The 24164-nt window shown below is 40.4% G+C and overlaps 1 protein-coding gene across 3 annotated transcripts; it reads right to left on the bottom strand.

Moving 5' to 3' along the window:
- Positions 1–3716: 3716 nt before the first annotated feature.
- HCFC2 (host cell factor C2) lies at positions 3717–23549 on the bottom strand. 3 transcript variants are annotated; one of them, XM_056339296.1, is made up of 16 exons: positions 23351–23549; positions 21229–21377; positions 20681–20841; positions 19492–19700; positions 18909–18993; positions 17728–17831; positions 16968–17156; positions 15499–15684; positions 14988–15091; positions 13816–13978; positions 12604–12804; positions 11326–11396; positions 9953–10090; positions 8457–8642; positions 7686–7971; positions 3717–6614 (listed from the first exon to the last, which is right to left on the bottom strand). In XM_056339296.1, exons 1-16 carry the CDS (start codon positions 23514–23516, stop codon positions 6589–6591), a joined length of 2424 nt encoding a protein of 807 aa, XP_056195271.1. In that variant the 5' UTR covers positions 23517–23549; the 3' UTR covers positions 3717–6588. The 3 variants fall into 3 exon arrangements, with proteins under 3 accessions (XP_056195271.1, XP_056195272.1, XP_056195270.1); XM_056339297.1 differs by having other exon boundaries at positions 3717–7971; positions 16968–17093; XM_056339295.1 differs by having other exon boundaries at positions 3717–7971.
- Between the last annotated feature and the right edge of the window lie 615 nt (positions 23550–24164).

A 24164-nucleotide genomic window follows, 5' to 3' on the forward strand; every position in this document is an offset into this window, starting at 1 on the left:
TCACAGTTCAGATACAAATGCTGTCACTCGAAAGACAACTGCAGCTAAGAAGTGGTCACCATTTTATCTGACAGCAAATTAGGAGAGTATGTTCTATTTATATGTGCCTCTGCACCCTGAGTGAAGACAGTCAATCCCATCAGAGCCTATGCCCCATCGCTGGCGAGAAGAGCATGGCACAGATCTAAGACTCCAGGATGCACACACAGGTCTGCTTCTGCAGTGTCCGACTCCTTGGCGCCAGCCGTGAAATCCAAACCCACCAAGAGGTCGGAGTTTCCCAGGAAAAGAAACCTGGTGAGCAGGAAGCATGGAGCCAGCCCATAGGAAAAGCTGAGTACTGAGGGAGAAGGGAAAGGATCCAAAATCTCACCTCTAACCAGCCGGAGAGTGTTTCTGCTGCAGGAAAGCAGGCTCCATCACTTCAGGATGGGAATGTGGAGACTGCAGGGCCTGGGGAGGGCTGCGTCAGGGGACGAGTCTGCTCTTTATTCAAAACCAGCAGCAACAGCCGCGTTTTACAAGCCAAGCAGTTGAAATTCATCCAAAATGTCTCCTGAATGGATGCAGTGAGATCAAGTTCTGTAACCACCAGAAAAAGAAACACTGACAGTAACTGGCAGTTTTGTGTTGTCTGGCCTGACAGCTTCCATGTTGCTTCACGTGGCTCAGCAGCACCTTTCTACAGCAACTTCATCTTCCTGACCTTCTAACAGCAGCGCAGACACAAGAAATGGATCTCAGTAACTAATCTGTGAATAATAACTACATAAATGGCCTGCATTTATACTAAAACATTTATGCTGGAACATAAGTAGGTGAAACCTCAAACTGTGAGATTGACATTTCAAGTCTTGTTTTCCAAGGCAGTCGTTTCAGAGTCGCTCCCAGGCTCCAAACACTTTTCTTGCAGAGCAGACAGCATATAAATCAACACATAAAAGTCTCCTTCCTACTCAGGCAAAGTGCAATGAAGAAATAATTACAAAGCTGCTACTAAAAAGTTGGGGCACTTCATAATACTGCTCAAAGTTACGAGCTACTACTTGTACCTAGTAACTTTTCCTTCAAGGAGAATTATCAGCCCTGCATGCCAGAGGGAGGTGGTTATCCTAAAAGGCAGTTAAGAGTCCCTGGCAAAAACCATTTAAATGAGAGAATGCAAATGAAAGAAAACAAGAGGATGCAAACCACCCCAAGGAACTAGAAGGTTTGAACCTCCTGAGATGGCATGTGCCCAGAGTGCCTTTTTGAAGAATCACTTGGAATTGACTGTATATTGATGAAGTACCATTATCCACACATGCAAGTTACAATTTCATCAGATACAGAGGTAACCGCCTGAACGCTACTTACCATTTGGGACGCACTGACGTGCTTCATCTCTTCTTCTCTTCAAAGATACCATATCTGAGCCTTAATTTTCATTTTAAGGCGCTGCTGCACCAACCTAGCAATTATGTTGTATATTAAAAGCACATGCTTGTGAGAGGCAAGAACTGCCTCAATAAAACAATGACAGCAAACTGAGCCCAGGCCCAGTCTGGTAGAGTTTTGTTGTTACTGGCAGGGCTGGAAGTTCAAGACGTAATGTGAAGTACTTCAGGCTTTTGAAGGATTTTGGGAACAGACCAGGGTGCCAGTTACCACCTTTTTAGATGCCAGATTTTCACGACCTAATGTTAGGCACATACGGACAGAGTTAGACAAATGTACCCCCTAGCTCAGAGATCTCTTGGGCCTTCCTCCCAGCCCAGCCCTCCTCTTCCCCCTCTCCCCATGCAGCCCAGCTTCTCCCATGCTCTGCCTCTTTGCTGAGCTGATGGAGCCCAGCAGAGCAAACTCCTACTGTCTCATTTAATGGTATCTCAAACACATCAGCAACCCTCTGCCTCATGCCTTCCAGGCCCGAGTCTCCCATTATCTGTTCTTTTTCTCTACACAACAGCAGCATGGCCAACTGGTGGCTTTAGCACATGACTGGGGGATGTGTGGGCAAGGAAAGCGGGGGAGAAGGGGGCAGAGGGGGCTGGGACCCCAGCACCGAGCCCCATGGCCCTGGGCACCCATGCTGTCGGCAGCCGAGGCTCCCCCCAGACCCAGGCTGGGGGCTGACACTTGCCAGAGACTGCAAGGGGTGCAGCCACCACCCCTCGGTTTGGGATTTGGACCCTGCCGTGTCACTTGTCCTCAGGCCAGGGAACACACCTGGCCTTGGTTTGGGATTTTGTAGTGGTATTTCCCAAGCCAGGCCTGCGTAAGGCCACAGCAGGGGTCTGCAGGTGCAAGAGAGAAATTCTCTTAAGACCTGACACCATTCGTTCACACTGGGATCCAGCTGCGTGCCCAGCCATCCCACCTGCCCCGCAGCAAGCACGCCGTGAGGATTCCCTCTCTTTGGAGGAAGCACTGGAGATGCAGTATCCTAAAGACTCATTTGTGGAGCAAGAGGATCCAATTTAAGCTCATATTCCTGCTACTTTCAACTAACCTATGAAATTCTAAAAAAAAAAAAAAAAAAAAAAAAAAGGATCTCCACTCAGCGTCAGATCAATGGAAAACACACCACAAGGAAGATTTCACAACTGCTAACAGGAGGAGGAACACAACTGCCAACACAATGCCAGCGGTCAGTGCTCCACCCCTGCCCTGGGAACCTGGAAACGCTTGTGTCAGGACTGGAAGCCACAGAATAAAAGCCCTGGCCTTCAGCTCACTGGAAAATGTTATAAAAACACACCAGGAACCAGCTAACGGTATAAAGAAAAAAACCGCAAACAATTCTGAGTAATGTTTAAGATAAATTCATACAGCAAATTCAAGTCTGCCTTAAAGAGAAAGTAACTCCTGAGAATCTTACTAACAGAAAAGAGCACAATGAGTGCATTCTTCACTGCTTGTTTAGGTTTTCCCATTTGTTTCCACTAATGGAAGGATCACAAATAATTTAAAACAACAGCAGTTACTCCGTTACTCGGTAGACAAAGCTCAGAACACAAGGAATGAATCTGGAGCACACAGCTTTTGGCAGTTTATGTGAAGTCTCTTACAGAGCTCTAGAAACAATCCTGCCCACCTTTCAGTTCACTGGCTCCTCTGCTCCCCTGCTTCTAGAAACACGTGTTACTTGTTTCCCCAGGAACACCCCACAGTCAACCACCACGGAAATTTAGCAACTTGCCCTAAGACTGGGGCGTTCTGAGCAGTGGGCCGTGCACACAGCTCGTGTCCTTACTGGAAGCCTTCTGAGCACGGCACGTGCTCACTCGTATCCTCTTTTTTTAACAAACTGTAACAAAGCAATAGCAAACTGTCGCTCATTTTGAACAGCAGCAACACAACCACTGTATAGACCGGGCAAGTAATTCCAAAATTTCAGTTCAGAGGCCACAGCTAGCAAGCTGCACGGCACAAAGGCATGGAAGGGGGCTGAGTAACAGTAAGAGCTCAGCAACTGCCGGAAAAGGTGGGGTGGGGAAAACCTAAGAAAACTAAGGAAAAAACCCCACGAGATAAGCAAGAAGTAACTTGGAAAATAATTTTTACAAAAGATTAATGCTCAACATCATAATGCTTATCATTATACACACACAAAATACACAGACAAATAACTCACTCTCTTCTCTGTATTTTCTCCTCTGCCCTTTTCTAAAGGAGGGCAGAAATTTGAAGTTTGTACACTCAGACCTTTGAAAAAACAGACACACACTTCAGTGTTTCCAATGTGTTTGATAGGACAACCACTTTATTACAAAGAACAAACAATGCTTTGAAATAAGACTGATCAACTTGAATTGTACAAAATGTCAGTTTCCTTGTAGAGGTCATTAAGTAACAGGCTGTAAGACTAAGTTCACATCAAATTCGCTAACCTGAAATATCAGATAACAACAGTAATACTTATTACATCTTCAGAGTTTATGGCATGATCATGTGCTCTACTCCAAACTACATTCAAAAGATATTGCTATAATTACTTTGAAAACACAAAGTGTAGGTTATTTTTCACTTCATTTCCACTTTCACAAGAACATTCTTAAGGTGAAGCTGCAGCAGTGTCTGCCATAACCGGCACAACTGTCCTATACTTACACAGTCACAACTTCCCTAAGGAGTTTAGTAAACCTAGACATTCCTACAATATGGATACTGCCATCTGATAGATTTCAGCTTCTGTTACATGTCCTTTAGCAACGTATGAAATAAATGGGTAACACAGATCCTCAAAGAGCCGATGTCAACAGTCTTCTAAACGAATTTCAAACAAAACAATCAGTATTTGTCTGATATCTAGTTGATAGGCAAACAGGTGGGATTTAGACATTATAAATACAGACCACAAAGTGTATTTTACAGTGTGTACCACAATTTAATTTTAAAGTAAAACCGTGACGAACTGAAGATTTGCATATGAGCACTATTCAACATCACCCAACTTGGACAAAGAAGAGAAAGTGACATCTTATGTCAAGTCAGCTGAAGAAAGCACACTTACAAGGAAATTATACTTTCATTGAAAACACCACAGTTTTACCCTTTGGTGGTTGTGACATACCCACTGAAAAAGAAATTGTGCAAAGCGTGTGAAACCAAGTGCAAAAAAACTCCACCCAGACATACCCAACAGATTTAATTCTTAAATAACAACTCTACAATCACAGCTATCAACCAACAAAATCAAGCCACAACTGTTTTCTCTAAAGGCTTCTTTCACAGTACTAATAAGAAAACCCAAGTTCTATTCTTCTAGTTAACAGTTCGTGTGTATGGTGTTTTAGTTATCAGACAGTATTGGTAGTGAGTTCATACCTGATGAAATGGACCATTAAAACACAAATATTTTAAAGCCAGTTAACTTCAGGAAAGTCCTATACATTCATACTAAAAACACTGTTTAAAGTGAATCTGGGATCTCTGTCATTGTCATAAACACAAGATTTTTCTCTGGAGTAAAGCCACGTGTGTTACTCCTGTGCCACAATTAACACTATTATAGCAATGTATGGTCCCCAGCATTTTGTAGCTGCTATTATAGCATGTGACGTGTTGTGATAATTAAGGCTGCATCAGCACTTCGGTTATGACCCTGATTTTCAGGGTAGCTAAAAATTGGCTATTAAATCTGCTCTGGGATACTTGAGCTGTTACACCTCTACTACTTCAGTGATACTTCTCCCACCAAACCAGGCACATCATTTATTTTAGTTTATATATTTACAAACGCTCTTAAGACAAATTTAACTGGCAGAGGCAAGAAATTCGGGGCAAAATTAAAGTGCAAAGTATAAACTTAATTGCACAGTAAATAAATCAGATTTGATTTTAAAATAAATCTTATTTAGGTGCCTCAATCTATTCACCTAGTGACCTTGTCCAGCTCAGCCATTTTCCTCTACACTTTGGTAAACACAGGTTTATATATAGATACATAAATAGCATTTAAAATGTTTACCTTTATTTCACTACTGTGAACACATTTTTTCTTTTAGCATAGGAATGGATCAACCTATTCCTAGAAGTAATGCTTGTTGAATTTATCAGCTAGCTAGTTAATGTAAAATGATGCATAGTAAAAGGGAGATACTGAACTTGATTGGTAGAATATACTGGTAAAGCAAACAAGCACTTAAGAAGATTAACTGGAATAAATATGTTGAAAGTTGCCATATAATATGTGCAAAATTGCTTACCATGTATTCTAAACTTTGGTTAAAATTTTCAGATTGAAGTTTTACAAAAACATCATGGAAGCAACACAAGTGATTACAAACACAGGAATGAGGTAAGTTATTATTAGTGCAAAAAGCAAGCATATGCTAAAAGCAAAGCATATGGATTTAAAAAAAAGAGAATGAATCTCATGGAAGTTTTAATACAAGACCAGAAAGGTCTCTTGTAAACATTGGTATTTACAAGTTTAAGATTTGTACAACTACAAAAGGATAATTCTAAATATTAGTAGTGCATTTACAACGAATTTATGTTTTTTGCGATAAGAGAAATTACTAAGTTTATCTTTTTCCTTTTAAATCTTCAGGGGGTATCTTTTCAAGATTAAGATATTTGTTACAAATAGTAGAAAAATTATTTCTTTACAAAAAAAGTATATATTAAAATATTTATACATTTTAAGTTACTATATAATAACTGGAAATTTTTGCCTTGTCCTCAGGCACCACAATGAAGAACGTGATATAAGGAACTGAAACCAAACAGAATTTGCTCATATACCAAATCATATGAGTTATCTATGCAAGATCCGTAGCAATCACGGGGACTCTACCTCAAATACTACTGCATGTGCCATTTATTTATTTATTTATAATTTGGAACTATTTTTTACATTTTAACTATCGCTACCAAAAAGAGCAACGGGATAGAGTATGGTCCTCCACCCCACCATCTTCAATATAGTTTCTGTATGTACTCACACCTGAGCAAGTCTGCGCAACGCTGATGTTCCAATGTAAAAAAGGTCATATATTTTTAAGATAGAAACAATGCAAAAATAAAATATTTGTAGCATTTACAAATAGTACAAGTTACATTAAACACTACATTCGAAACTTGAGATTTATTATGCTGTTTCTACTTTGAGCTTGATGTTTTCATATCTGCAAAAAGAAGGAGACATTATTAAACGTTTCAGAATTTCACAGGGTGTACATGGTCAAATACTTCCAAACTACTGTTTCAGAGTTCTGGGATACAAATCATGGTCAAAACGCTTGCCAACTGAAGGGTTAAAACAGCATCAGAATACTAAATATTACAGAAGACAACTTCTTCACTGTTGTTCTCCATCTTAGAAAAACACACGTTAAGAAACAAGCAGTGGTGCATTCAACAGTCTGCTTTCAGCCAACACCCTGTGGATCACAGCCCACAAACCGAGAGCTCACCTACACTGATGCAACAGCTCATTGCTCCCCCAGCAGGTGGCCAGCCTCCCCTCACTGCCCTTTGTAACCTTCCTCCATGCTCACAGGACCTCTTGCTGAGAAAAGCCAGCTCCCAACTAGCAGAAAGCTAAGCCAGAAAGGGGAAGGTGTGGGAGAAGCCAACAAAACTTCTTGTTTTGAATCCCTGGATTAGCTTACTTCAAAGGTGAGGCAGAACTGATCAGGCTAAAAACTAAGCTTTATTTTCAGTGGATCCATTCCCACCCCCAACTCATCATGAACCTGTACAAATTCAAGCACAGGAACAAGATGACAAAACCTCTTCTGGCTGTAATGCAGACTTCAAAGTGTGTATGCATTGCAAAAATGCACCTGAAGAAAAATTTTTCTAATAAGGACGGGGAAAAGATTGAAAATAAAACTGATTACACCCCTGCGCATAACTGGATTACTTCTTATTAGAATGAAAAAATTTGAGCAGAAGTGAAACCCAGGGAAATCAAAAGCTTACTAGGCTTTTGTTATTTGAGGGACTGGGTAAGACTCAATAACCAGCACTTCAGTACTTGCTTGTCTTCGCTTGTGAACAAGTAAGATTTTTTTAAAAAATGTTATGCCAAATTCAACAAGTAAGTTTTCTTAAAACTTCTATAAGGAACAAAAAAACATTTCAAGAACTTCACGCGCACTGCTGAGAAAACTGTTGGTTCTAGAGACACAATATGCCCTTCTCTCTGCAACAGCTAAAGCCCATTTAAATGCCATGTCTGACACTGATTTTACCTTGAAGCCATCGAACTTGTGTGGCTGGTCCATATCCTCTCTCATTCTTTGCAGAAATTCTGAACACTATAGCAGGTCGGGAAGTGTAATCGACATGAGCATTTGAAAGCTGGGCAGCAGTCACTATACATGATGTTTTAAGACCACAGTATATTCTCATAAATACAAGCTGACTTGGATTTTCCTGTAACTGTGTGGAACGGATTGCTAAGTAGGCAGAATATTCTAAAATATTTCCAGAGGGTGAGGCAGGAGGCTCCCAAGAAAGATGAATACAGTCCACACTCTGAAGAAAAAGGAAGAAAATGTGACAATATGTAGGTAACCATTAGATAGTCAAATATATATAAGTATCAAAAAAACTCAACAAAAGAGCAAAAAAACCCTCTAAAGATCATCTGAAAATTCTAACCTAACATTATCACTCCTTGGAGGTAAGGATGTCTCTTTTGACTTTCTTTTTAAAAAGCACTGTAAACCCCTATAGATTTAAGGATGCAGAAAGAAAATAATGGGGAAACTATCAGATGATTGAGTAAAGTATGTATCTGGTAACATGATCATTAAGCCTTAAAATAATTCTTTATAGCAAATTTCTTAAAGAATATTACATTTAACAGAATTAACCGAGTAAGCATTTGACACTATCGTATACGACGATTTTAACTTGAAAAAAACACCAACAACAAACCAAATAAACACCAGAGTTCTAGTCACAACCTTAATCTCAGAATTTGATACACCAGAACAAGAATTACCTCTATTTCTCACCTTGGTGATTTTGACTGTTGAAGGAGCTCCAGGAAAACCTGGAATGCAGGTCTTGAATTCACTGATTTTACTGAAAGGCCCAACACCACAGCCATTAATTGCTGCAACTCTGAATCTGTACACTGTGCCTGGAAAAAGATCCTGTTTCTTAAGTAATCTGTAGTCTGGCACATCTGCACCTTCCATCTGAAAATAAAGCAACACTTGTGTTAATTTTTTAAAAATCTTCTGAACACAATTAGCCTAAAAGTGGGTTGTGATAAACCAAAATTGGTAAGTTTAATTGAAACTGAAAATCTAATACTTTCGTACTTAAATCAGAATTTACATAAAGGTTCTGAGGCACTAGCTCACCTCATAACAGTTGATCAAAGATGCAATATCAGACTACATCTCTAACCAACCACCCCCCTCATTTTTCAGTCATTTAAATTGAACTGCACCTCTTGGTTAGTTTTACTCAGGAAAGTAAAAGCTAAGTAGCATTTCCAACTGCATAGTTTAATATTTAATTAGCATACTCTGTGTCCTAAAAATATTTTACTTTCAAAAACAGTTGTTCCTATAGTTAGGAGTTGCAATTTGATGCATAGGTAATCAAAGTCATTTTAAAGAAAAGCCCTGTAAGTTAGTAACAAATAGGTTTCTGAAACATTCTGTGCTACTGTACTTGCATGTTTAAAATACGCATTAATGCATGACTGAAACTTCCAATGGAATTATTTTCTTTCTGAATAATGTATAAGTCAAAATCCATGTAAATAGTGCAGAATGTATTACACACTAAAACTAAGATGTGTAATATTTATAGTGAAGTGCTTCCAAAGAAAATGTTCTGTTCTTTTGTTTCTGTCTCAACAAAGCATATACCCATCTTTTTTGTTTCTAGTTTGCCAGACATCATTAATTTACACTTTTACCACCAAACGTGCAACATTTTTGGAAGTTTTACACCTACAGCATTTTCATATATAAACTTCCATGTGCAACAAAATTAAGTTAGAGAAATCTATTACAAAACCCACTACAGTTCCATATCTAGTCTTTTTAAACATCCCAGCCTGCATCTTATTAGTATCTTTAACAATTTGTAAGCAAAAATTCTGAAAACAGAGAAGAGACTTTGATTGAAACATTTCAATGCTGTACTGAAATAACGTATTACGAAGTTGTGGGTTTTTTAGTTTTTAAGAATTGTTACTGGTTTGAAAGTTCACTAAGTTTAAGGTTCTTTCCTAAGCCTAGAAATACTGAAAGAATTAGCAATAGCAGAATAAGATGTTCCATATTATCATACAAAAACAACAGAAGAAAATTAATCTCGTTTAGGAAATAGTAAAAAAAGGTGAGAAAAATGTATGAAGAACTACTGGTCACAAAATACAAAATTCCTGTAAGCACCAGCTCCTGCCTCCTGCATTTTGTTGCCATCCATATGAGCAACAGATTGCAAAATACCCATGTGCAGGTTATGCCAAAGAAGAATTAGCAGCTACCTTGTTAGAGGTACTCAGTGTTTCCTCCGGCAGCAAGTAGAACTGGCTCACCACAGCGCTGTTGTTCTTAAAAATTCCAACATCATACCACTGCCTGTCTCTTATTTTCACCGGTGCCATCTGTCTTTGTGGAGTTTTCTAGTATTTGAAGAACACATTATGTAGACTACCCATACTCCAACATAATGTAAAAAAAAATGTTAAGACTCTAGTATATGTAAGAGACAACCCCCTTTCACACCCGTGTTACTTCTATGTCAAATGAATATCAGCGTATTATTAAAACAGTATTCAAAACCAAATGGTTCTTATACACTGACTTAGACACAGTCCATCATTTAAAAAAGAACAAAACAACCGTTGGGATGTCACTTCTGACGTTCTAGTTTAAAAAGGCAGGGGAAGAAGTTTAAAGCTGTAGAACTAGGTGTCTGTAGCAGCATGTAGTTGTGAGTTAATTTCACTCAGAGGTCAAGAAGTTCCACAACATGGTCCAGCATCAGTAGCTCTACCTGGGCTTCAGCTACACCTCAGCCCCAAACACACTCTCAAGCTGCTGCTGAACTCGCTTGCAGCTGAGAACAGGGCTTCTGCTGTGGCAGGGGGCGATGGCGGTGGAGGGCACGGGAACTGTTCCCGACTGGCCCAGGAAGACAAACTGCCTTTCTTGCTTGCCTCCAGGCACCAGGGAGGGTGCTGGCATGGTCAGCTCGCCCAGCACTGACAGGCAGTGACCCTGCTAGCATGGAAACGGGGCGGGAGTGGCAGCTGCTCCTGGCAAAAGCACCCAACCCTTTCGTGGCAGCAGCTGCTTCTTCCCATCCTTAGCTCCTCTCTTTTGGTGGCAACAGTGGCACCTTGGTTTTGTGTATTAAGTTGTAAGCAGGTGAAATAGGAAGCATTTACTTTTTCAGGCAGTATTTACAGCTTGCATAGCCAGTCCCCATCTCCTCTAGGGAAAAACATCAAGATGTCAGTTTAGTTACGTTTCAAATCTATAGATCAGCAGCTAACACTAGTCTGATCTAATACATCATTTTAAATTCAGTTGTGCACACAGAAAAACATTTTACATTTGCACATCATGCAGCAGAGAGACCATTCCACTGTGCCAGTCAATAAAAATGACTCAAGAGCTGAAAACACATACTTGGATCTCCTCCCAACTACACAACTGCTACTCAGACTCAAATCAAACCCACACAATGCAATTAGTTTTACAACAGAAATGTTTACCCCGTACTATTCACTTCAAGCCCCAAATATACACTGCTTTTCTTTCAGAGATAAAATCAAAGGAAAGCAGAATTGCCCTTGAAACTAATCAACAGAACAATAAACACAGCAATTTGATTATACTTTTTCAGACTTACAGAGGAGTGTGAATCATTTGTCTGTCCAGTACTGACTCTTGCTGAAGGCATGATATAAGCAGTTTCAGCAGCTAGAAACAAAAGGTTGTATTTAAAAAGATTAAGTGATACGAAAAATGTACATAAAGTCCACAGACTATGAAAGTTGACCTCAACAGCCATTTACAAGTATCTGTTGCAAAAGTACGTCTCAGAGTCCTTTTGCGTGTAGTTCTATTTATAACATGAAAAACTAATTTTGGCTTGCATCATATTTGCAGAACAATTGTAAGAGCCTGACGTTGCAGGCTGCTGCTACACATAATACAAACAGAAGGCAGGGCTCAGAAACTCCCAACAAGTGACAGAATTACAAAATTAATATTAAATATTTGTGAACAAATAATCTAAATACCAGATTGAGGCACACACAGATGACATTGTATGAATAGTCTAAGCATGAAATCTTAACTTGAATGCACTGTTTCTGACATCAACACAGTCTGAATTCTGAACATGAGCAGTTAAATCTTTAAACAATACTAACAAATGGGAAAGAACATCTATTAAATTTAAAATGGAATATTAAAAAAAAGATAAATCAAAGCACATATACACATGAGCAACACAAGGAACTATTAGTATTCTGTACTTGTGTTTCTGGGTTTTGCTTTTAAAATACGATACTGTTTGGTAAAAATTACACAACTCACAGAGCGTCAATAAGAGAATACGTTTTTTTTAGTTAACACTCAAAACAATGGCAAGCACAACCTGTTGATATTCATGAAAAACAAAACTCGAAAAACTACCAACATGTTTAGTTTCTGCTTCACTGCTTATTTCAGATATTTCAAGCAGACTGTGAAGAAGTCACCACATTTGACTAGTGGTGAGCTAGCCACAGGAACTGGCCATATTTGTTAACAGAGGTCAGTTGTTTAAAATCAAAATCATCTGAGGTTACTATTTGTAGTCTCTTGCTGACTAAATAGACAATCACTGAATGGAAGCAAATTTGCTACGGGCACCAAAACTCACTGCCACTGCTATTTATAAAATGGGCTTCTGCATAAACAGGAAACAAAGTGGTTTACAAACGTATAAAAAAAAAATCTTGATTTTAAAATACATTTACATCATAGCAGAGATCATCCAGGCTGCCCAAGGTCCTCAATGCCCAAAGCCCTATTTCAATCCCAGATACTAGTCAAGATGGGAATCCCACCACACTAGAGGAACTCTGACGGCCTTAGATATATATGGCTCAAAATACAGTATGTGAAACACATTTCAAACCTTCAGATTTTGAATTGAATGTTGTTAGTGAAGTTTCATCTTTAACAACTGCCCCATTTGTACTTGATGATTCAGTTTTAACAGCCTGCTGGGTTACCATAGTTTGTGTGCTGGAGACAGTACTGGATACAGAAGCATCAGGATTTACAGTTTGTTTGTCCAAGTCATGTAATTCCCCTACATGTGCTGAAGTCTGAGGACCTTAAAATGAGAAAATATTAACCAGAATTCAGTATTAATAACACCCAACAAATCTCAACTTGATCTAATGGCTTTAGTTTCATATAAAAGCAGAGTTTAGCTCAGATTTAGGTTAGAATAGATCTGATTGTATTAATTGCTAATGCTTTCTTCAGGTATATACCTTAACACGAGTCTGTCTGCACAGTCATAAACAGACATACATAAACAGTTATATTAAAATGGTAATTTCATTTGTTTTAAGCTTGCTATTCTGTATCAGTTTGGTTGCAGAAAGATTAATTTTAAAAAAATCCTAAAATGAAATTAACCACACAAATTAGTATCACAGATCTGTAACATTCAATTTAAGATTAAGCACTGTGAAAGCCTATTTGTCTTAGCACTAAGATCCAAAATTTCCACACAGTACTTAAATTCCACTGTGAATAAAATAAAAATCCAACAGCCTATAAATTACATGAAAGTCAAATACAAACAGATCAGGCGATCAAGCCTGGATTCACCACACTGAACTCAAGGCACTTCAGTGAAATGCCTAAATCAGTGCCTAGTCGTCTTCGATTTCCTCTACAGTCAAGAGATAAACATGCTCCTCTCTACGTTGCCTAAAATTTTAATTGGATAATAGCTTTTTCACTACTACGAGACAGAAGCAGTGTCACAGACAGCCTGGAGTTACCATCACCTTAATGTTGTAAAACGAATGTGGCCCTATCATTCTGTTCTTTAATGTTAAAAATGGCTATTTATATTTAAAGAGAAACATTTACCATCATAATAATAAATATATTGAGAATTTCACGTCCCTTGCAACACTTCAAACAATTAATTTTTCCTCGTATCTTCCTCGTAAAAATAAGTACAATAGTAACTAGCACAAGTTCTTTTTTTTAAACTATAAAGGCCTTCTCAAATAATTTTAAACTGAAAGACAGAAACAATCTTATGTTTATCAGATGAATTTTAACTCTCACTTTTTCATTAATTTTTATTCTACAGTCATCTTACTTGAAGTACAAACAGGCAAAAGAGAAGGGGCATTTGATTCTTTGAATCCTGAAGCATCTGCATGGTTTTTCATAGTCTCCTGTGTAATCTTGTTTTCAGGTGCTGCAACCTTTTCTTTTCCTTCTACTTTTAATAATGAGTTGGATGAAAGAGAAACTTGGACCTAACCAAAACAACACATTTGTTAATGTTTAACTGCAAAGTCCAGAAATTTCAGTTGCAAACATGGCATGAAAATGCTTGCTCAAAAACAACAAACGGAAATCTTCCAACAAATTCCCCTAGCACTTTTAATTAAAATAAGAAACCAACCTCACAATCCACCTTAGCTTAACCATTATAAAACAAAACCTCAAAGTCTTAAGTTGACTTGGAAGTGTCCCTGACACATACTACATTTTATCTCAAAGTGAGCTCACATTCTTATGTTATTACATGGAAATTCATTGATGCATACATTTAGTCTGTTGGGGGGTACTTGAGGGATGGGGAAGATCCCAATTACAGAGGCTTTCAACCTTTGCTTTCCTGGCACATACCTAAGATATTTCTACTGTTAGTAAAATTTACAGTACTTCTGCGTGTGTTTTCTACAGGAATACATTACGGATCCCATACAGACCTGAGGCCTCACACAATTAAGAAAAGGCCTAAGTTTCTAAAGATGTGATCCTTTAGCCAGAGTTTGTCCCTCTTTCTTCTAAATTGGCAAAACAGTGGAACGTGTACAACTCCACAACCAGAATAGGTAATAATTGGGTTTATTCTGTACTAGGAACCTACAACTAAGTAGACTAGCATAAAAACACTAACAAAGGAATATGCCCACATATTTTTGCCTCTCACATTAATTTCACTAACATTTTGAAAATGAATAGCATTTCTACTGGTATCAGGCTCCCAGTCAGCATTCTGGAAGTCAACAGAGTTGCAGTCTCCTTTTTGCATTACCAGGAAGAGGACTTTAAAGACTGTCTGCCAATCACAAAAGTAAAAAGGATGTAATAAAACAGACATAACTGCTTCAGCAGGTGTCTCTTTGGGTTTTTTTTCCTTTTTTTTCTGAGTCCTAAAAGGTACGAAGGGACTTCTAAAACTGAGAAAGTGTTTTGACAGTTCTTCTGCTTCCCACACTACTTTGCCACTTAAGCATTTTTTCACTATACACTTACATTATTAGGAATGACATTATTTGTTTGGCTGGGATGATCCACCTTCATTTCTGGGTAAGGGATGCTAGGCAGTGATTGTGGACTTTGATGTAGAGAAGAGCCACCTTTCAGGTAAACAAAAGCAAACTTCAATCAGTTACATAAAACTTAATATTATGTTAGTTGGAATCTATTCCAGTAAGCAAGAGGGAGACGTGAAGTTGTTTGAAGGAAGACTTGGTTGTAAGACTGAAATGAAACTGCACGGCCAGTCAGTCAGATAAAATCCCTTCCTCAATGTTTCCTTTCTCAAATTGTGCCCAGCACTGTACAAATATATTCATATTCAGGTAGCTGGCCAAAACTGGCACAGTCAAAGGTGAGTTTTCCATAATTATGATACATGCATCTTTGGAATAACCAAAGAAAGAGGGTCCCCCTAAATGACTTTTTAGGAAACACACTGCTATTACTTACATATGCAGTCCTCTACCTTTGCGCAAACATTAGCATAATGTGATCTGACTACTACCTTGTGAACTCAGCACTGATGTCTCAGGAACCCCAGTACCAGGTATTCCAGCCACTGATGGCACTGGTGAGTCAGCATGTAACTGAAGAAGATATCCTTCAACTGTAGGTACTTCATCCCATTTCACTTGAAAAGAGTTGGTTGTAGCTCTAATCAGCTGTACCTGTGATGGTGCTGGAGGTTTCTCTACAAGAAACCAACAAAACACAGATGGAGTGTTTGAAATTGCCCTCTTTTTATCAGTTTAAGCAGTATCTACATAATGCAAGCAAAAGCAAAAGCTCCTTTTTCACTTAGGTGCAATATATACCAGATTCAACAAGGAACAGTTGTCAAAGGTGACAAGTCAAATCAGAGAATATAAAGTGCCATTCTAGAGTGTTCAAAAACGTTGAAGTTTTGACACTTCATTTTTAATGGCTCTTCTGCTGCCAGTAAGTCTTTGGGTTGTACATACATCATTGTAGGGATTACAGAGATATGAGATCCTCATCATTTCCTAAAAGGCTGCATGCATTTCTTTGGCTCTTAAAGCTTTATGTATTCCTGGAAAGGATTCACAGAATATTGTGCTTCCTTTTTGCCTTCTCCCTGCAGCTAAAGTGAGCTTTCCCTCAAACATCTTCTGCAGAGACTGAAGCCTAGGCATGACTCAATGCCAATGACCTGCTCCTCTCACTTGCCTTGACGCCTGACTAGGCTAAACTCTCAAGCACATCCCTCCCCTGTTAACCATCTTCTGACCTTCCTGAGGAGAGGGAAAAAGAAAAAAAACCACCAAAACAAAAGGGGTGTGTGGGTGGGTGGGTGTGTAGCAGGGGAGAAACCACAATCTCCTAAATGTTTCACAATCTCCAGTAACCATTCTCATGTTTCTGCCTCAGCGGGCAGCAACTCTCTCCTAAAAGCACTATTTTAGTTCCCTCCCTCCCGATACCATCTCAGTGTCCTGCCATCAAGCCGGCTAACCAATGAGTGATTAGCGCTCCAGAATTCCCTTCAGCCCCAGGAACAATTTGGTCCTTTCTCAGATCTGACGTTATCTTTTTGCTGTCCAAGAGATGAGGAAGCAGCAAGCAGCAATGATCCCAAGAGAAGGAGGGATTTGGTAAAAAAAGAGTAAGTAGCAGCAGAAAGGTTCACTAAGAAGAGAGGCCAGGAACCCTGAGTTTAGGTAAAACACCCTTTAGCATCTTCAATCTACTGACTATGGCATGCGATACAGAATCTAGCCACAAAGTTATTTCAGGGGCTCTTAACAGGCTTTTCTAATTTTTGCAGTTTAAGTTACAGCTGTAGCCTTCAAACAATCAACAGTGAAGCATCATTTATTTAAATAAGCTTTAAAATTTAAATAATCTTTGAGTTTGCTACAGCTTTAGCTGATTGGATCATCAATGATGCCAGCTTCCCATATGTTAATAGAATATGGAACATATTACAAGTCTCTTTAGTTATTTCTGACTCACCAGTATCAAGGTACCAAAGATCTTTGCAGCAAACTTGATTGTTCCAAGCTTTTCTGTAACCATCTCTACCACTCCAGATATACAGACGAGTGCCAACCGCTACAGCACAGTGTCCTGCTCTTGGCCCTGGTAACAAGTTACTTTTGTCCTCCTGGCAATCTGAGATCAGACCTATCCATTCTGTGGTATCTAGTAAACGAAACTTGAAAAATTTAGTTTCTAGATGTTTTCCAAAACAAGCAATATAGATATTAATACACTTAACTGCTGAGAGAAAATGAAAATAAATCACCTCTGTTTTTATAGACAATTGCATTTAAATTTGCAATATTACAAGAAGAAGGTCGCTTTCCAATTAGTTTGCAAGATACAATCAATTAATACAGGATGAATCTTCTGACCTCTGGTTGTCTCTCTCTGGTGAATACAAGATCAGAAGTTGAGGATTCAGGGACAGTACTATCACATTTAGAAAAAAACTCATTTCAGAATCTGCCTCGTGTTCTATAAATGAAGGAGTATTTTATTACTTAGCACAGATTTGCAGCAGCAAACCTGCTGAATATTCAAAGGAAAATAAGAATAATAATAATAAAATCACTTCTTAAGAAAGATGTAAGAAACTGGCATCTTCCTTAGTCAGCTAGGATTACAACTGTGTGTCCTAAAACTTTGCTCAGGGTCTTAAAAATATTTATTCTGCTCTGTTAAGAAAGTATTAATTTAAAATACCCACTCCCAGAAAGGCAGAAACACTAACCCAAATTAAGATAAGAAAATGAACCGGTACATTTCCATTCACCACCATGAGCAGAAATTTCACCTCCTGCTGACTGTGGAACCCATCCACCAAAAACATACATTCTGAAATACAGGAAAAGAGAGAAAAGGGAAAAAGAAAAGAAAAGCCAATTAACATCCAGATCTGCTGCATGTGCTCTCTCAAACGAGGACAAAACAGAAAATTTCCAGTACTTTACAGTTCTGGTTTACAGCAGATTTTGTATGTGTCTACTCTCTTTAGATAGAACGTATTGTTGCAGACATCTGCCTTCTGAAATTTTTGAGTAAGTTAACCGATTAAAACCCCAACCAAACAGAAAACAACCCCAAACTCTTCAAACAACTTCCCAGAAACAGAAGTTAATACTGGATCTTTTTAAAAACTACCAAGTGCTAGTACTTTCCAAGTGTCACACATTTGCACAGAATTTCCACAACCCTTTACTGCAGACCTCTCAATAAACCATTCTAAAATTATAAGACTGGTATCTAAGTAAGATACCAAAATTTAAAAACATAACACAGGCTACAGACTAACATTTTAAGTAAAAAATAAAAAGCTAAGCTGTTGAATCATGAGATATAAAGCTTTCACACCTTCTCCTCTTGCCTTTCTCCTCATGCCAGCTTGTAAACTGATATAAAAGGGACTGAAACCCATGTTTAAAAAGTCAATTTTATTAATGCTATCTGCCAAAACAAACCACATTGGTAAGAAGTGAAGTAACAACGAACAGACTACAGAAAAAATGGCCCACAAAAATGTGGAATGGTTTTGCCTAGAACTAGTTCTACACTTTGGGCAGTTTCTTTGTAAAAAAGCTAGTTCATTGTGCCACAGACACAGAGGCACTCAAGTTGGCTTCTGCCAGAGCCAGCTCAGGTCCAGCTGAGACAGCTGCATAATGCACAAAGGTGCATTAAGAAGCCTGGAAAGCTACTTGTGGGTTGGGCAGACTGTCCTACCATGCAGAAACATTGACAGTTTGATACCCTTATATTAACAATCATACTTTTTAATTCCCACTGAGGTAGGATAATAGAAGCAGGAAAGTATTCTACAGGGCTGATGGTTTATACTGAGCAGTAGTGGATAAGCATCGTCATTCTCCTACTAGGTGTACCTTTCTAGAGTTGAGCTTTTAACAACAGACATACTTGTTTCCTATTACATTGGCTGTATGGAGACTGCGAGGAAGTGGTACTGTCCCCTTAGTTTCTGGTCTTGACCAGGTCATGGTTTCTAAAAGAAAAAGAATAAAAACCCTCAAAAAACTTGTCACTGTATATTTCACTACCTGTATTTTAGGAGGCAACATATGTCTTAATAGTCAACAAAACAAAATTTCACCTTTTAAGATGGCCACTTTAAGAAAGAAGACACAATAACAAGCACTTCCAGCTTCTTTTAAAATCCACAGGAAATACTGACAAAGTAATTGGTTATCACTTTATCAAAAAAATATATTATGGTTTCATTATGGTTATTCAACTTGTTTATCATAGTGACAGTCTTTAAAGCACTCTAAGGAAACAATCTCAAGTGTAACAAAATCAGCGAGGATAATATACGCAAACAATGCTGTATCTGTTTTAATTCCAAAAATTACAAAAGGTTAACACTATGGTGTAAGTCTCAATAATAAATGCACCACATCATGCCATTAATCATTATGTAGTATAATTTTTCCTCTTAGCCAGTAAGGCCCCTGCACTGACTTCTACTGGCAAATCAACTCACCTATGTCAAGTTCCCAGAGATCATTAAGCCGACAGCCACACATCCCTCCAAAAATATACATCTTTGGACTTCCCAAATCTTTTCTGCAGTATACGATGGCTGTGTGAGATTCTCGGGGAGATGGCAAGATCCCTTTGGTCACAGGAATACTCCAGCCAACAACGCCAGAACCATGTTGCAGCTCCAGTTCATAGAAATCATTTAAATATCTAGGGTATTATTGTCAAAGTATGAAAAATTCACTTATAAGCAAGAATACAAGTGAGCTTTAAACCCTGACCACTTCCAAGTATTACAGACTTCTGTCTTGGGAAAGTGTAGAATTTTAAATTCTCAAAACATTTGATGGCATTGTGGACAGTACCGAAATTAAATGGATTTAAAACAAAAAATGAACTATTATAACTTGTTGCCTCTAAGGAAACATGCTTTCGTATCATACTTCATACACTATTACATGAAAAAAACATTCAACACTGGTAAACAACTTGGAACAAACTGCGAAGCTGTGAGAAATACATGATGACGTGGGACATTAGAGACTAATTTCTGCAACTCTAAGGCAACGAAGGTGAAAAGAAGCTGTTACTTTTCTGATGTCTTCAAGCTGGCCAACAATTAGCCATTTGTTGCTGAATCTATTGGTAACATTTTTAGATAAGAGTATTTGATTCTTGGCATTCACACCAGATACCTCATTTACTGAGCTGAAAATTTCCAGTTTATATGGCAGGTGAATGTGGACATAAAACTGCAGCATTATAGCGCTGTTTACCAATAATAAAGGCAACTTCAGCTGTTACTTCAAAAAATTTCCAGAATAATTCATAACTGTTTTCCACAGCATTACAGAGGAAACTTCCATTGTGAATTTCCTGATGACTCATGAGACTTTGCTGATTTAATTCTAATAAACACACCACACTTAAAAACATCACCCAAAATACTGGGGAAAATACCTAAGTCAACTCAGGTTTCCCTTCAAAAGTGTCAGAGCTGTCAGTGTTACATATTGTGGGATTAGCAGAAGAAATATTTAAGCTTCTTAGCATATAACATCTCCACTGCACAAATAATCCAAATGTGAGTACTTCGGACAAAGCCAGCTTCCCTACAATATTCCTTTTCAACACTGTCATATCTAGTAATTTATTTTTGAAGACATTGAATTCAAACCAAATCAGCATACCTGGGAACGTTATTATTTGAATCCTCACTTTCATTTGCCAGGCCACCAAATAAATAGCACTTGTTACCATATAAAGAAAAGCTGTGGCCAAGTCGAGGACAAGGTGGTGATCCAGTGGCAGGAGCTTGAGGTTTTACTTTTTTCCAGAGCCATCGACTTGCCTTAAAGACATGAAAAATATATTCAGAAATATCTTCATTTATATTTGTTCACAGTAAACAGAATTAGATAATATTAACACTTGTATATTTTCTGAATTACTTTTAGGGAATGCTGGGCTCTTCTCAGTATATACATTAAAAGGGACACATAAGAGCTAAACCTCATAAAACATTAAATATTTTACACGTTATTTAGACTAGATGGAAGTCTTTTTTTCAAAGTTATTTAGATTTTCTCCATCTTCAGAACATATTTAAAGAGTTTATTCTTCCTGGAGCACAGCAAAGCTCACCTAAGTTTCCTCTGCAGTTGATAATATAAAATGTGTTCGTTCACAAATGATTAAAGTAGTCTTCAAAACTTAAATACCTTCATGCGTTTCCTACCTGCAATTCATATAAATCATTACTGTATCTTCCATATTCAACCATTCCTCCAAAAACTAGTATTCTGGTACCATCACAAACAAATCCATGTGCTGCACAGCCTGGAGGAATATCTCCCCTTACAGCAGGAAGGAACCACTGATTTGTAACTATAGTATAGAAGGGGGGAGGAAAAAAAGAAAAAAAAAAGGAAATTTCAAACACCAAGAAGGAAAGTTTCTTTTTCAACACCTGTGCTTTCTACAGAATTATCTTTTACCTGTAGATAACTGTGAATGGGCTGTTTGTTTAATACTAAATTTTAATTGAATTAAACCCATTTTTTTTTAATAAAAAGAAAAGCTAACACCTCTATCAAACCAACATTACTCAATATATCAGTGAGCACATGAGGTCACTGTAACTAAGTCAGTTACCAGCAATTTAACAGACTTGCCAAAAAAAGAGGCTAATGAGGAACATAAGTGCAGTTCCACACAAAAGCGGTAACGCTACCTCAGAGGGAGCTAGCCCTAGAAATAGAAATTATTAGAGCTACAGCAGCATGGCAGCGTGCCTGGACTTAACAGCCCTATTGAAAAACTAATTACACTGTTCTGGACACGTTAGTATCTACAGAACACTGTGCTGATACATGGAAGAGGACAGGCACAGAGGCAAAAAAGCAAATGAGAACACCTGATCCAGCAGCAGCATACTGGCGTTTAAACTGCTTGGAACCAAAGAATTACAGGAGATGTTGCCTCCTTTCTCCTCAGCTTTTTTCATGAGCATGAAGAGGAAAAGTGTAAAATTAGAAGCTTCTAGTGAAGTGCTGCAGGGGATTAAGATGCCCTTGCTGTGTGCCAGCTCCTCAGAAGTCATCACACTCATAGCAAGAGCAATGGATGATATCCCGAACTCAGGCAGGCCAGGTCACAACCCTGTGTCTCGGCTTCTGTCCAAACAGAAAGGTTAAGAGATTTTTTTTTTCCTCCCAAGAAAATCTCAAAAATAAGATCTTTAAGCTACCATGGAAAATCTGCTTGCAAGAACTCTTAACACTAAGCATTTCCATCTTAATAAGCTATCTCCAAAACACATTTGTGCTCCCAGATTTTATCACTAAATCACTCAATAAAAATACCATCACCTTTTTTTGTGTTTTTTTCTTGTGGGTTTTTTTTTTCTTTTTTTTTTTTTTTGGGGGGGGGGGGAAGCAGGGCACAATAATAATAATTTTGGAACGATTCTTGAAAGTTGGCAACTTAAAGGTCTAGTATGCTCTCTCACTTTGGTGTGTTTGGCACTGTTACACAAGCAACCAACATCAGCTGAGCAAGAAGCACCCATCAGTCACCCAGCTCTCCTGCCACTGCCCAGGCTCTGAAATTACACAAAAAGATTTCGAGCCTCACACAGCATCCCGCCCAGTAACTATTCAGGCATCTCATCTCTCATCACGAATAAACTCGGTCCTGGGCAGCTTCCTGTTTGGAAAGGCTCCCAGTGCCAACATGGTCACTTTTCTGACCAAGGTTTCTGTTCCAGCCTGTTCAGCCGGCTCTCGGAGCCGCCACCAGAGGGAAGGCGGATCCTGACAGCGGCGGGGGCTAATCCAGCCGGGCCCTGCCTGGGGACACCTGGCACCCCGGCTCGGGGGGCTGGCAAAGCAGGGCAGACGCCAGGCGCATGAGGGAATTTTCCCGGTTCTTTTTTCCCCAGAAATGCGCATTAACCCCGCACCACCAGCCAGGGCGCATCAAAGCCCCGGGAGGACCCCTCGGACAGGCGCATTTACCCCTCCCCCCCAAATTTCGGCTCCAGGCAGCTTTTCAGCGCGGGGACAGCCCGCCCGCCCGCCGCCCCTCAGCGCCAGCGGCTCAGCCGAGCGCCCCGCGCGCAGCCCCCGGGGAGGGCAGCAGGTGCGGAGGACCGGGGAAACGACGCCCCCCGCCCCCCATATGGAAGCCAGCGCCCACCGGCGGCTTCCCGCTGCCACCGGCGGCTACAGACGTGACAGCGCCGCCGCCCCCGCCCCCGCTCCGCCTCACAGCCCCGGGCGCCCCCGCCCCGGCCCCGCCCCGCGCGCTCCCTGCCCCCCGCCCGCCGCGAGTCGCGCCCGGGGCCCCGCCCCGCGCACCCGTGTTGTAGACGTGCAGCTCGTCGGCGATGCCCTCGTTGCCGCCCCCGAAGATAATGACCAGCTCGCGGATGGCGACCGCGCGGTGCCCGTGGCGGGAACGCGGCACCGGCCCCGTGAAGGAAGACACCCGCCTCCAGCTCAGTCCAGCGGCGGCCGCCGCCATCTTACCGCCACTCCCACAATGCACCGCGCGGCCGGGGCAGGCCGGCGGGGGAAGGGGAGCGGCGGGTGGCGGCGGGGCGCCGCCGCGGGTCACGTGACGCCGGCGGGGCTGGGCGCGTGCCCGGCAGCGGCCGTTACTCCCGCCACCGAAGGGGCGCTCCGGCCGCCGGTCTCCGCCGCCCGGGGGTGGTGGCGATGGGCAGCTGGGCGCTAGCCTGCGCCCCCTCGGTGGCGGGGGCCGGCCGGGAGGCGCAGCGGGGGCGCTGCGGCCTGACCGCGGCCAGGGCGGGGACATGGAGGCAGATGTCCTGACGGCCGCACGGCCGCCTCGGCCACAGGCCCGTCCCTGCCCTCTGGAGCCCCCGCCGCCGCCTCTGTCAGCGCGCCCCGCCGGTGGGGCAGCCGCCTGCCAGCCCGGGTCACGGCGGCCGTGGTCTGTGCTCAGCCTCTGGCACCCAACGCTGACCCTCAGAAACGTGTAGCAGGGGGAGGGTTTTTTCACTTGCTGGTGGTAGGCGACGTGCACATCTGAGAAATGAGTTGCTGTTTGATATTGTATGAATTCACTTTAGGATAGAATAAACCTTGTAGTTAAAATATAATGAATATAAGAAATATATTGTAATGAAACTAGTAGTTGCACAACTAA

This window comes from Falco biarmicus, chromosome 5 (genome assembly GCF_023638135.1).
Source record: "Falco biarmicus isolate bFalBia1 chromosome 5, bFalBia1.pri, whole genome shotgun sequence".
Taxonomy (NCBI): Eukaryota; Metazoa; Chordata; class Aves; order Falconiformes; family Falconidae; genus Falco; species Falco biarmicus.